The 15,209-nt window shown below is 43.5% G+C and overlaps 1 protein-coding gene across 1 annotated transcript in view; it reads right to left on the reverse strand.

Moving 5' to 3' along the window:
* Positions 1 to 777: 777 nt before the first annotated feature.
* The window catches only part of c20h18orf63 (chromosome 20 C18orf63 homolog), a 40,723-nt gene continuing 26,291 nt past the window's right edge, over positions 778 to 15,209 (reverse strand). The window contains exons 10-14 of the mRNA XM_085763477.1: positions 14,860 to 14,945; positions 14,518 to 14,701; positions 6,576 to 7,409; positions 4,733 to 4,816; positions 778 to 945 (exon numbers count right to left, since the gene is read on the reverse strand). Of these exons, the coding sequence (XP_085619603.1) occupies positions 823 to 945; positions 4,733 to 4,816; positions 6,576 to 7,409; positions 14,518 to 14,701; positions 14,860 to 14,945 (1,311 nt within the window). The 3' untranslated portion in view covers positions 778 to 822. The remainder of the gene's footprint in view (positions 946 to 4,732; positions 4,817 to 6,575; positions 7,410 to 14,517; positions 14,702 to 14,859; positions 14,946 to 15,209) is intronic.

The following is a 15,209-nucleotide window of genomic DNA, read 5'->3' on the forward strand; positions in this document are numbered from 1 at the left end:
TCTATTCGGAGCCAGTTTAGTAGATCAGGCCCTTAGACTTTTCTGTGCTCAGTTCTGGACTCAGCAAGACCTAACTCAGAATGTAACACTGCCATGCAGACATAAAATACACACATTGAAACTCTTTCCCTAACTAAACTAACACAGAGATGAATGGACGTGTGTGTGTGTGTGTGTGTGTGTGTGTGTGTGTGTGAGTGAGTGAATCAGCTACCTGGCAAATGCTGAAAGACAAATGAGATAGACTGAGGGAGCTGCTGTTTTCAGATTTTAGTGGATAAAACTTTACAGAACTTCAGTTAATAAATAAAAATAAATACAACTGTACAGTTTTGAACAAGCAAGTAGCTTCTGGATGAACAAAGCAAATCTGGATTCAAAAGAACCGGTTTTTGAACAACATTCAGTAAATAGCAGGTTTACATCCATGACCTACAGTATGTTGTACCTTTTAATACTCCACCAACATGACAAACAAAGTGAACAAGGTCAAACTCTTGACAGAAACTGAACCTGAACAATCTGTGGGTCCATCTCTGTCCCCTCACTCTCACCTCCGCTATAGCCACACTCACTTTATGGGACAAGAGAATTTCACTTTGGCAAATCTTCAGCATGGCAATTAGAGGATGAGAAGCTCTCATCTGTTCCAGCTGCTCTGTGATTCAGGCCGATAAGATGGCCAGATCCTACATCAAATCCTTGAATGAGGAGCTTAGCACAGCGTTAATACGCTAAAGTAAGTCTATTAACTACGTATGGTGTGTGCATACTGTATGTGTGTGTGTGTGTGTGTGTGTGTGTGTGTGTGTGTGTGTGTGTCTAGGCCTCAGCCAGACAGCCCATGACCTTCAGCATCAGCTCCTCCTTCTTGTGTTTGGCACTGACGACAACTCCTCTCCCTCTCAACCAGGATGAGAGAGTCGCAGAGTTCAGCCTGGACAACTGGGGGGGGGGGGGGCAGAGAGAGAGGGAAAGATGGGAGGGCAGTTAGTACAGTGAAAGAAAGCACAAATAGGAAGAGAAGGAGAGGTTCTATGTAAGAGGGAGGGAAAGGACCAGGACCTCAGCAGCACAGAGCAGTGGAGCGCCACACACTGGGGTTAACAACAACAATAAAAACACCAACACTTGATATAAATAAATGAATAAAACAGTGTAAAGTGATTCAGTGTTATCTGAGATGTGTGTGTGTGTCTTCACCTGCTCACACACTCACCGTGCAGCAGCATTTCAACTCACTGCTCTGCATTCAAGTCTGAGAAGAGCTGAAGAACTTTCCTCCTCATTATTTATTCAGTGACCATGTGACTCGACTTCAAGTTACCTAACGTTATGATTCTCTTCACTTCTTTTTGTCTCTGTAATTTCAACTTGAACTTGTACTTATCAATACAAAATCAGGACAGGTTGGAAATCTTCACTGTGCTACAGAGCAGAGCAGTGTGCAGCAGCAGCAGCAGCAGCAGCAGCAGCAGTGTAAATAACAGTAAAAGAGAAACTATAACTGATGTATTGTTCTTGAATACTTGCAGGTTGGAGCTGTAAAACTGATGAATGTTGTTATTAATCTGCTCAGCTCCCTGTGGGCTCCACCACCTCCTGACCATCCATCACTTTAACAGCCCTCAGCCTCCTCTGAAAGGACGTTTGTAGGAAAACTCAGGCCGACAGAGCTCTGTGTTCACTTTTCATCTCTCTAACACACTTTAATACATCATGTTTATGTAGCTAGTTCTGCTAGGGGATGTTTATAGGGAAGTTGAAGCTGTACATACAACATGAGTGGATACACAGAGAATCCATCACCCAGAAATTCTCTTCTCTTCTCTTCTGACTCAAAGAGTCTCTTCTTCACATTAACAAATAGGTTTAAAGGAGACATATTCTGTCCCTTTTCCACAACTTAAAATAGTCCCCAGGTGTCTTAAAGACATGTCTGTGACATGCTTTGGTCAAAATCCCCCAAGGATCAAACATCACAGCTCTTTTCATCCTCTCTAAACAGCCCTGTTCACAACGGCTGCTTTCAGTGTCTGTCCCTTTAAATGCAAATGAACCACTTCTACTGGTACCAGGTAGGGGTGGGGTTATGCAGATTAGAAAACTAGTTACATCATTGTCAGACAACTGAGGGAACAACTCGTAAAACCACATGGATTTTAACCTAGGGAGCCTGAACATTACAGATTGTTTTGTCAATTCTCACATTTTGGGGCTGGAAGACAAGACAAACACCTAAATATATGTTAAAGAGCCTTCAAAAAGTGATATTTCCATAATATGTCCCCTTTAAACAGCACTAACTCTGCGGTGTCACAGCACCTGCATCAGGCCACAACGTTCAGTACTCAACACATGACCAGCTCCTCCATCCTAACAGGACTGTGTTTGGTGTACGGTGGCTTTTTGAGGACATCTCAGGGGCCGTCCATACGAACACAAGTATTTTTGAAACCGTGTGTTTCTCTGCATGGTTTGGCTTTTCATCCACACGTAACCGCAGTTGTGGGCTCCTGAAATCAGAGTTTGTTGTAACCGGAGTCCAGGGTGAACTTTTTCGAAAACTCCAGTTTCAGCAGTCATGTGTGGACAGGAAAACCGAGGAAAAGTGCAATTTCTTGTTGACATTGTTTGACGTCACACTGTGCGAGGGTAAACAAGTTGTATCCATGGAGACTTGTGGAGCACAGAGCGTGACCAGCTGACGTGACATTGAGAAGTAACTGAGCTTCGCTGTCAGTCCACACAAAGGAATCTGCCCGGCCTCGGTTCGCCATTGTTGTTTTTCCGGTATGAATTTTTCCAGCCTTGTGATTGGCCAAAATGGCCTTCCTGTTAGGAGTGCTATCGCCACCTACTGCTTTGGCATGCGCATGACATTGTTTGAGGCAGATTTTGCGGTTTCATGCGGAAGGAGATTTTTTTTATCGCACCGGTGGTGTGGACAGGAATTTTTTTCACAACACAGCAGCTCAGCTTCTTCATGGTTTGAACCCAAAACATCCAATCAGCATCAATCCTCATGTCATTGACTCCCTGTCTGTTTCATAACTCATTATGAGAGTTGAGTGATCAGGGTTAACGTAGCCCAGAGCGACATTAAACAATTCATAATAATAATAATAATAATATTAATAATAATAATAATAATGGATTACATTTGTATAACGCTTTTCTATTGTTACCCAATACCCAAAGCGTGTACAGCAACCATTATTCATTCATACACATTCACACCGGTGGTGGTAAGCTATGTCTGTAGTCACAGCTGCCCTGGGGCAGACTGACAGAAGTGTGGCTGCCTATGTGCACCAAACGGCCCCTCCCACAATTATCAACCCCATATGAGCTAGTACGCAGCCTTAAATCCGCTGGCTGCTCTGAGGGCCTGTGTGTGTGTGTGTGTGTGTGTGTGTGTGTTTCTAGATGGCATCCTCTCCCTCTGATTGTCTTTAAACTGAAACATAATTTGTCCTCTCTCAGTAACTTCACCTCATCTCCATCCTGCTTTTGACTAGGCCTGGGACGATAATAAATTTTGCTGGACGATATATTGTCCCACAAATTATTGACGATAAACGATATTATTGACACATTTTTTTGAGAACAAATTAACCACTAATATAATAATAATATTTCATAATAATGCAAGTAGACCCTTTTAAATGCGATAAACTTTTATTTCTCATGAGTATTTTTTTTTAACCATTGTAATTGGAATGACAAGAACTTATATAGCTACTATCCTAAATAAATAAAATAAACAAAAAATAATAAACAGTGCAGTGCAGCTCTTCTGTCCAATAACGTTACACACCTGAAGCTCCACTTTTCATTCAAACAAACTAATGTGACAGATGTAAGATTTCATCAGTGAGACTAGCATTTATCTCCTATAAAGTATTAAACCAGCCGGCGGTAAACCTCTAAAAACCTGCTGATAAGTTTTCTTAGTCGTTTTCTCCCCCAATGACGGAGGTTGACCGGCCCGTGAGCTGCTGCAGACGGCTGCAGACTGTGGGAAGCCCCGCTCCTCCTGCTCGCTGCTACCACATTAGCTCCAAAAACGTCGGAGGAAATCTCCTAACAGGCGATATGTGGATGAACTGACCACAGACTGGGGATCTAAACTGTGACTTTCTCACATGAAAAAATATTAAAACTTTAAAAAGTTACGTGTTAACAGCGCGGCAGCAAGAATTACGGTAAAATAGCTTTTAGCTGCTTAGCTTTACAGCTAGCGCTGCCGGTTGCTGCCAAATGCATTCTGGGAAACAAAGATCCTGGATGACTGAAAAGAGGGTTCACTCCATTTATTCTGCAAAACAAACGCCCAGGTGCTGAGACCGATGCACAGAGTGAAGCCTCTTGTCATCCAGCCTGTTTGGAGGCGAGAGACCAGGAAAACAAATACGTGCGCATGCACATGGCGATTTATCGAGGCCGGAAAAATTATTGAGTTCATTTTCATTTATCGTGCGATTAATTGATTTATTGATTATCGTCCCAGGCCTACTTTTGACTCTTTCTGCTTCAGATTTGTTTGCACTTTGTAAACTAGAATCTGCTTTAAATGATTCTTCTTCTTCTGCTCATTATTAATGATTACTATTATTATCTGGTGGTCACAGGCACAGAATGCCAGTGTAGTCTGGTTAAAGCAGAGTGATGAGGTGTCAAGAGGAGGGGGATGAAGAGAAGGAGGATGAAGGGTACTAAGTCTACTGACCTGGTTGCTTCGAGCCATTTCCTCCACATCCACATCTGGTATGGCACCTCTGGATTTCTTGGGCTTGGACTCAAACGCAGCTCTCTGAAGGAACACAGCAGCACACACAACAGGTAGGTTAGGAGCTGGTCACAGCTTCACTCTGCTTTCCATTCAGACTTCTCCACTGGGACTCAGCAGTGCAGCAGAGCAGTGTGTGAACCGTCATCACTGAGTCCTTCAATACATCTAACACCTGTAAAAACACTGGTGAAAAAAGAGAGGACTGAACAGCTCAGGGCTGCAGGGCTGAAGGTGACAGCATCATCGTCTCAGAAACAACATCCACTAAGAAGTGAGACAGAGAAACATCACAACAGTGGGAAAACGTTGACCGTCATCAGGACCAGACCAACACTACAGTGAGCTGCTGCTGTCAGACATAAAGACTCAACATCTGTGGGGCTTCTGTGTTTTTCTTGTTTGCATTCAGTACATTTGGTACATTTCATCATCATCAATGATCATCCAGTTTATAATCAGCCACTATGTCAGCAGTGTTGGGCAAGTTACTCTAGTAAGTAATTAGATTACTGACTACTCCTTTTAAAAGTAATCACTGTTCTGATTACTTTATTTCAAAAGTAATTAGTTGTGTTACTAGTTAGATTACTAGTGACAAAAGTGAAAAAAAAAGGACAACGTCTACCACGACAGTGCAGTGGGCTCACACTTGATAGCCCAGGAAGGTGCTCAGGTGTGGGTGAGAGGAGTGGAGAGGACCACAGAGGTCAGGGGGTCAGATTTACACATTGTTACATCGTATATGTTATGTTATCCACCACTCCATGGATTGGTTTTTGCCGGCTTCATTAAAAACAAATGCACACGGCCTGGAGGAGGGTTAGCAACACAGAGGAAAAGAGACCAGACCATAGTTCCTCTTTAAGTGTGTTTGAGAGGAACGGAGAGGACCGGCAATGGTAACGTATAGTTACCTGGACTTGTAACTATAATCTAATTACTATTTTAGAATTTACAATGCATTACTCTGTTACTAAAAAAATGATCAAATGACAGTAATGCGTTACTGCACAACACTGTAGACCAGTAATATCTGCTCCAATATTTTCACAAAACAGAGTCCTGGTGTAAGATGAGTGGGCAGAGTCTTTGGGGTTAGGATGTTATCGTTAGCCTTGGCTTCAGCCTTGGTTCTCACTACCTGGCACACACACCATGATACACAGATACTGATTCTGGTGCCTGAAGCCCACTCTCCAGATCTGAAACGGTCCAAGACCCTCGCAGCCTTGTACTGAGATATGAAGTTGACCTTGGAGACCATGGAACACACATCTACAGTTTAGTTCAAGTCAGGAGGAGGGGACGGGGCTAATGCAAATAGCCACTTCTAATTTGAGGTTTCCTCACTGTCTTGTCCGGCCAATCAGCACAGACCTGTTTACTGGTGTTCTCCTCCAGTTTCACTGATGAGCTTTGGTCTCAGACAGGTCAAAGAGTGTGCAGGAGGTTGGCTTAGAAATTTTGAATGATCCTATTGTACTATAATTTGTATTTAAGTATATTTCTGTAGATATATATGTATACCAGTAATGGGAAACTGGGGGAGGGAGTAATTCCTTGTGAACATATTTTTCAACCCAAGCCCCCCAGGGTTGAAAAATATGTTCACAATGAATTACTCAAATACTTGTCTTGAAATCCAATAAACAGAATGTCCCAAAAAATTTTTTTATGAAAAAGTGACTATTCTATTCAGCTTCAGTCTTGTGTTTGTAGTCTCAGAACAAGGTGACATCACAGCCAGTCAACAGTAGTAAAGGAAACAGTGAGGACTGACCTGCCTGCTGCTGCTGGAAGACTCTTTGTTGGAGATGGTAGAAGATGTGGCTGGTTGAGGAGGCTCGGCTGCTGCAGCTGTCGGCCGTTCTGCTGCTTCCTCCTGTTTCAGGCTGAACTTCACACTGCTCTTGGATTTGACCTTCCTTTCAGGCTTTGGAGTGAGAACAACCCTGGGTTTATCCTTCGATACAGGACTGAGGCTGGAGATGTGCTTGACGTTGGGATGTGCTGATGGTTGAGGGGTGGTGCTGCTGAAAGTTTTTCTGGGACCACGGCTGAAGCGAGGAACACCTGGCGTCGGAGGAATCAGGAGAGACTGGAGAGAAGAAGGAGGAGAAGGAGCAAAGCAGGGCAGCGTCACCCTCCTCCTCCCCTCCACTCCTCCGCTCAGCTGCTCCCTCTGCTTCTGCTCCCGCAGCAGAGCCACGTTTAGGTGGCGCAATGGATGCTTGTTCTTAAAGATGGGAACAAGTTTAGGAGGAGGGTTCACCGAGGTTTGACTCAGGGGAGGACGTGGGAGGAGGGCCGAGGTGAGAGATGAAGCTGGCTCGAGGAGTGGGAAAGAAGAGGAAGAGGAGGATGAGGATAAAGGAGGAGCTGGAGGGAGAGGAAGGGAGGAGGGAAGGAATGATAAGGAAGAGGAGGATGAAGGCCAGGCTTGGACATCCCCACAGCCCTGACTAGTGGTCAGTCTGCTCCCACATCCAGAGGCTGGTGGCTGAGACCCAAAGGAGGGTCTGGTGGGGGGAGGAGGGGGAGGGAGCTGGGTGAGGACGGGCCTGAGGGAGGAGGAAGCTGTCAGGTTGACCAGCTCAGGTTGACTGCTCAACACCTGAGGAAGAGGAGGAGAAACTGCAGGTTACAGAATATTATGCACTGAAATTCTGAAGTCATGAACTAAAATTAAGTTGTGTCCACTTTTTAGACACATAAAATCAGGAACTACAGTGAAATGATAAACAGATACATTTATGTGTCTTTTTCTTTTTTCATCCTTTCTCCTTTAAAAACTTTGTGCCCTTTCAGATTTTTAAAACGTGCAAGGTGCAGAATCTCCATGCAACGACAGAGAAGAAGACTGTCCAGCTGGTGAACACAGAAATAAACAAAGCAACACTGTTGTCCACACAAATGAAAAATGACTGTGAGATAAGATGTGGAACAACCCTGGTGCGAGCAGGCTCAGCAGACTGGAGTCATCCCTTCTGTACAGGAGCCTTTCTTTTTTCTTTCTGAAGCAACAAGCCGCAGAGTTTCACCACTTTCCCAAAACAGAAACTAACTTCTCCTCTTGCTCTTGTGGATGGAAATGAGCCCTGCTGAACACTATAAATATTTTAGTTTCAGTCTGTGAGCACTGAATCGATCTCACCGGAGGTTTCTCCACGCAGACTCTCTCAAGTTGATAAAATACACTTTAGCTGCACCATGTGAATAACAAAACGCCTTTCTTCCTACATCTGCTGAATGAGCTCTCAGGATGAGAGATATCTTTAATTCCACTTGCTTCATTACAGAGTTACAATGGACAGTTTATTATTTGATCCATAGACTTTACTGAGAGCTCAGAGGAGCTTAGGACTTTATGACCAGATTTATTTTACATTTACCTTGAGAGAAGAATATTCTTTTTTCCTCATTCAGCTTCATGTACACGAGTTTTCAAAGGATTCATTAAAATGAATAATGTCTGCTGTTTTGTTTGGAGGTTAATATAATGTGTGTTCACAAGGGTTCATAACATGAAAAATAGACAAAGGACTTTTTCTTTATGTACATTTTTACCTCATCCAAGATAATGACTGACTCACCAGTGCCTCCATGGTAATGCTCCTATCTATCTGAAGGAGCTAATCACCCCTCAGCCCACTTCACGACACCTCCGCTCCGGTCAGGCAAACCTCCTGCAGATCCCAAGGACCAAACTCCGAACCATGGGAGACAGAGCTTTCTGCCACGCCGCTCCCTGTCTTTGGAATGCTCTCCCTGACCACCTGAGAGCACCACTGACCCTGGACACTTTTAAAAAAGGCCTAAAAACCTACCTTTTTAAAAAAGCCTTTCATTAGTTGTTTCCTTTGGGGAGACGTTCTCTCTCCAAATTTTAACTTTTACCTTTTTTTTTTTTTTTCTTATGTAGCACTTTGAGATTGTTTGCTCAATATAAAGTGCATTACAAATAAAATTCATTATTATTATTATTATTATTAATTTGTCTGATCTGTTCTTGTGTCCTTGTTCACCTGGACAATCAGAACCTCTTCATTCACCGTCCCCTTGAAGTTTGTGCCATGAAAATAAATTCTGAAGACTCAAAGAGAAAGTTTCCTCTCCTGCTACATTCTCTCAGTGTAGCACCGCTGTGTACATGTTCTACATCAGTGCAGCACCGCTGTTTACATGTTCTACATCTACATGTTCTACATCAGTGCAGCACCGCTGTTTACATGTTCTACATCTACATGTTCTACATCAGTGTACCATGTTAGGATGTAAGGATGTTAGGATGTGAGGATGTAAGGATGTTAGGATGTGAGGGATTTAAGATGTGAGGATGGAAGCACTGACTGTAGTTTCCTAATAAAACAGGATATTAAATACACTACAGTTCTACTTAAGTGTCAATCAGTAAATCAGAAGGTATTACATTATCCATTAATAATGAGGATTGAATTATAATAATACAACCTGTTATAAAACAAGTGGGATTCCCAGTAAGGATGGACATTTCAATCAAATGTTCTATTCAAAATTTATGAAAACTTTTGGATAGTTCTTTGAAGTTTGAATTCTATCTCAGATGGCACCAAAATCTTGAATGAATTGCAGTGCAATACAAATATACTGCACACACACACACACAAATGATGACAGTCACACAATCATAGAAGGCACGCACACATGCAGGGTGTCGCCAAACATTAAAGCAGAAGTAAGCGGAATGTTTGTGTTAATAAATCTTAAATAGTTCTATCTTCCGACAGCAATCATTTATATAGAGTGTTTGGTCTGAAACACGGGTCTGTCAGTCACTCTGCTCTGCTGTAAGCCCAGGAGAAAACTTTCCTTGTATCCTACAACCTTTATCCAATGAGGAGAGAGAACGGCATAAAGGGGCGGTCCTCTCTGTGTGTGCAGCCAAGGGATGCGTGTGAATGTGGTGACGTAGGGACGAGGGCGGGGACTGCTAACTCCATCTGCTGACAGGAAGTTAGCCAAAACCACCGGATCGCTTACTTCTGCTTTAAGTATAATATAAAAACGTTGAAGAGCTTTCAAAGTTTCCAAACTACACAGGCATAATAGGTTAATGTGTGTGTGTGTGTGTGTGTGTGTGTGTGTGTGTGTCAGAGGTGGCAAGTAACGAAGTACAAATACTTCGTTACTGTACTTAAGTAGATTTTTCAGGTATCTGTACTTTACTTGAGTATTTATTTTTCTGACGACTTTTTACTTTTACTCCCTACATTTATACGCAAAAATATGTACTTTCTACTCCTTACATTGTAAAAACAGGCTTGTTACTTTTTTTTTTTTTGACACGACGTAAAAGCACCGGTAAAAGACGTGACGAACTAGAGAGGGAAAGGGGGAGGAGAGGAGGGAAGGAGGGAGGGGGGGCGGTAGAGAGAGAACCGAGTTACCAACTTGTAGGCAGGGCCGGCCCTAGCATTTTGGTGGCCCTAAACAAGATTTTTGTTTGTGGCCCACTCTAAGCGCAAACACCAAATCACATACACTGCTTAAAACTGAATACAGACATGTTTGATAGACAGATGTAACAATACTGTGTGTACAAAAGTGGTTTATGTCTAATCTTCTGCTCTAAGTACACTGAGGCCAATTTGTCCTAGAACACTGTATAAAGAAATAATTTAGGCCAAATTTTCTGAAAAAATGTCAAATCCCTTGTGAAAACACACCTTCAGTCATGAGAACAAACTCTTTTGGTGTTTGAAATAGGATATAGATAAGTGTAGAAAACAAGTCTAAATGAAATTTTGTAAAATCGCCTTTTGAGCATAAATGTTGTCATTCTGGTATTCTATTTTCACCAAATGTCTTAAATGTGAGATAAAAGAAGCTGAATATTGACTTCAAAGCTTCATCAGATTTTTTAAATGAGAAATTAGCTTTTTTTCCTCTTCAAACTAAAATATTTACTAAATAAACGGAAAACACACAATTTACATTATTCATATAATGTGTGTTGTCACTGTGTCTGTGCTGTGTGAAAGGTTAAAAAAAAAAAATTGTCTGAATACAGAGCTGGAGCTGAGTTTAAGTCTGAACTTTCTCATATATATTTTTTTTTTTAAATAATCCTGCTCATCAGATGAGTCAAAACTTTCAGCGTCTGAAGCACCGTCATCACTGATTCTCTCTCTCTCCTAACGATTCTGCGGGTTTGAAGCTTCACCGTTGTTTTAATTGACAGGTTCGGTCTCCTCTGCCGTCTCTCTCCATGCCAGCCGCTGTAGGCAAACCATGGAGCTAAAACTGATAGAAAGGACTTTAGTGATCCCAGAGTGCCAATTGGTTGGCCGAAGTTGACTGACAGGCGACCAATCACGTATGCTCAGACGATGCGTGCACTATGCTGGCTCTCAAACCCTGGCTGTGAATAACGTAGGTCATCGAGGGCGGGTGTATTTGAAAGAGGAGAGCCCCTCGGTCACGGGAGCAGTTAAACCGCGTTTCTACGGCGTAAAATGACCGAAATATAAACAAAAACATATCAAGACCGTCGCGTAAACGCGCGCGCCGACCTCAGTGTTAAAATGACTTGAATTGAACCCCAGTACCTTTCTGATCATGTGGCCCCACCTGACGGCTGAGGCCCTAAACAACCGCATAGAGTGTTTATACCAGGGGCCGGCCCTGCTTGTAGGCCTACTGTAGCAGCAACATGGAGGCAGCTTGCATGGAGGAAGGAAGCTATAACCCGTTACGCAAATACCGCCATTTTTGACATCCCGCAATGCATTGTGGGTATGCACCGATGCACTCTGGGATTGAAAGCGTCCAAACAACACCGCAGCACCGTGCTCCGCGGCTCTGACAGACGGGCCACGGCCGCAATGGACACAGAAGATAACTTTAGTAATATGACGGTTAGTCATAAATGTAAACGGAATCAAAATAAAACTAGTGAAACTAGTAAATCAACTTGGAGCTCGAGCGTTTATAAGAACCAGGCGCATATTTGCAACAGGCTACTTATTTTTGCCATGACCAGCACCCATTATGCACAGAACAAGGAGGTCACTGCAGGAACACTGGAATAAAACTACTTTAACCCCCGACATATCTTTATTGACATCAGACAATAAATACGACAGCTTGTCTGTGTTACCACGACACAGGAGCTGATCAGAGTAGGGGTGTCAACGTTTACAATTTTTTTTGTGTCTAACAAAGGCTTTTTATTTATTATTAATTTCAAACAATTCTTATGCTCAGCACAGAAAATCTATAATAATCTCTGTTGTTGTTACTGTTCAAAAGAGTCAGAATAGAAGGAAGGGTCGGATCGAGAGCAGCATTCATTTACAAGTTTAATCTGCACCAATAGCCTACACCTTTTCTGAATAAATGTACGGCCACAGCTTAGGCTACCGGCTCTTCCCTTGGCTCAGTCATGGACCGGGCACGACCGGACAGGTTCGGATCGAAAACATTTACTACCAGGGTTTTTTCTGAATTATAAATATTGAGGCGGCCGCCTCTGTCTGCGTTTGTACGGAGGGAGAGATCAGCTGATCCGCTGCTGTTTACTTTCTCTCGGAGCGTCTCCGCCTACAGATGTTCAGCTGAGGGAAGACGCTGCTCAGCTGTTGAGCTGAGCGTCAGCAGCAAGTTGATAACCAGCTTCGTACCGTGTTAACTCGGACCGGGGCTTGAGGTTTTGTTAAGATGGAACATGAACACAAAGACGAGTCTCCTTCGCAGTACAGGCCGGAGGAGTCGGTGTTGTTGTTGTTTTTTTCCCCCCTCGGCCTTTATTCTGAAGGGACAGCTGGAAAGAGACCGGTAGGCTACGCGCAGATAGAGGGGGGAATTGACACGCAGTTCAGGCAACATTATCACCCCTAAAAATATATATTGGTGAGAAATGATCGAGGAGGAGGGGGGGAAAAGACGTGTAAACGACTATTGATTTTTCTAAACGGTTATGATTTGTTATCCGTGTACCTGTTTACACGTGTAGATGTTGACACTCCTAGATCAGAGCTTCTATTAGTCCAGTACAACCTGTCACGTCTCTGTGTGTCTGTGTCGCGAGCGGGAGGAGCCACTGTTGACAGGTGAGGACGCTATAACACATAGCCTATTACTATTTGGTCATATACAAGGGATGTGAACTAAAATATGTACACGGGTTCGTCATATTACAGCGGCTACGGCCGTGATTACGAACCACAGGTTACAGCTGTCATGTGTCGGGAGGGGGGGCGGCAACCGTACCGTGTACACGTTTAAAACGGAAAGCATTGCACAGTTTACACGTGTACATATTTTAGTACATGTTCACATCCCTTAATAGAATATTATTGTGTTACAGCGTCCTCACCTGTCAGTCAGCGGCTCCTCCAGCTCGCTCTCTCGCGTGCAGGTGCACACAGACACAGAGACACACAAACACGGGAGCGTGACAGGTTGTGCTGGACTAATAAGGACTGTGTCGTGGTAACACAGACAAGCTGTCGTATTTATTGTCTGATGTCAATAAAGATATGTCGGGGGTTAAAGTAGTTTTATTCCAGTGTTCCTGCAGTGACCTCCTTGTTCTGTGCATAATGGTCTGGTGCTGGTCATGGCAAAAATAAGTAGCCTGTTGCAAATATGCGCCTGGTTCTTATAAACGCTCGAGCTCCAAGTTGATTTACTAGTTTCACTAGTTTTATTTTGATTCCGTTTACATTTATGACTAACCGTCATATTACTAAAGTTATCTTCTGTGTCCATTGCGGCCGTGGCCCGTCTGTCAGAGCCGCGGAGCACGGTGCTGCGGTGTTGTTTGGACGCTTTCAATCCCAGAGTGCATCGGTGCATACCCACAATGCATTGCGGGATGTCCAAGATGGCGGTATTTGCGAAACGGGTTATGGTGGTCGGACTATCCGACGTGGAGGGGGGGGGGGTGTTGAACACTGTACAATCAGCGCAATATAGCGCATTTACCGTTTACGAGCGGCAAAGTGCAACCTGCTCATGTGCCCGTGTCTGTGTGTACGTGTATGTGTGTACGTTCGGTGCGACCGCACGCGAGAGAGACGGCAGGTGGACTGACTGACAGAGATGAGAGGTGATGAAACGCTGTTTAAAAATTATTATTATTATTATTTTGTGAGAGTCTGTGGCGGCCCAAACGTTGGGAAACACTGCCTCTGGTCAGTTCAATCTTGATTACTCAGTCTTAACTTTTTTTGTTTAACAAAATTATCAAATGATGTAGGTTTCATTAACGGCAAAAAATCATTTTTACTTTTTACTTTTACTTTGAAAGTACATTTCAGAGCCTGTACTTTCTTACTTTTACTTGAGTAAAGGAGTTGAATCAGTACTTCTACTTTTACCAGAGTATTTCTTTACACATGTATCTGTACTTCTACTTAAGTACAGAATATGAGTACTTTTGCCACCTCTGTGTGTGTGTGTGTGTGTGTGTGTGTGTGTGTGTGTGTGTGTGTGTGTGTGTGTGTGTGTGTGTGTGTGTGTGTTTGTGCGCATGCGTGTCAGTCTTTGATCAAAGGGACAGCTGAGTGTAGCAACATTTGATCAGGCCTTAACCTTGGACCCACTCTGGATGTGTGTGTGTAGGGTGTGTGTGGTTGGAGAGCATTTGAATGTTTTCTGTTGTGGGGCGGCACGATGATGAAATGATTAACAAGAACAAGTGTGTGTGTGTGTGTGTGTGTGTGTGTGTGTGTGTGTACCTGTGAAGCAGCAGTGTACAGACTGGCTGTGTGGTAACGGGGTTTGCTGGTCAGCTGTGCAGGGAGTCCACAGACGGCCTGCAGCGTGTCCCTGAGGTCCGACAGGAAGGAGCCCAGCGCCCCCTGCAGGTCCACCCGGGGGCAGCGCTGCACCGGCTGCAGGCGGATGCAGCTCAAAGGGTATCTGCTCAGGATGAGGGTTAAAGGGACATTTTGCAGGTTGTACACACAGGACAGGACGTTCCACTGAACAACTCTTAACTTGAGTCGTTCCTCAGCTTAAAAGTCATTTCAATTTTACTCAAGTAAATAAAAAAGATAAGATCCAGGGTTTCTGGATACGTGAAGAGTCTCTCTCCCACTGGTCTGAAATACACACTGCAGTACACCAACTCCTCCTCTGCAAGCTCAGGGAGCCTGTAACCATACTGGAAACACACACGCACACACACACACACACACACAATGTTTATAAAGTGCAGGCCAACTTATCAAATAAGTCTGAAGGGATATTTAGTTAAGACAATAACATAGATAGTGATTTCTATTTATGTTCTGTTGGCCAATGACTACAACTCTCCCAAAAACCTCACCACACTGTTGCTATGACAACTTCTTATAGAAAGTACCTAATTGCCATCCAGTGTTCTTTCTGCTTTTAGACAAAATTTGGTGCTCAAAAAAATGTGTGT

Source organism: Trachurus japonicus, chromosome 20, assembly GCF_045865225.1.
Source record: "Trachurus japonicus isolate A0001 chromosome 20, Traja_1.0".
NCBI classification, from domain to species: domain Eukaryota; kingdom Metazoa; phylum Chordata; class Actinopteri; order Carangiformes; family Carangidae; genus Trachurus; species Trachurus japonicus.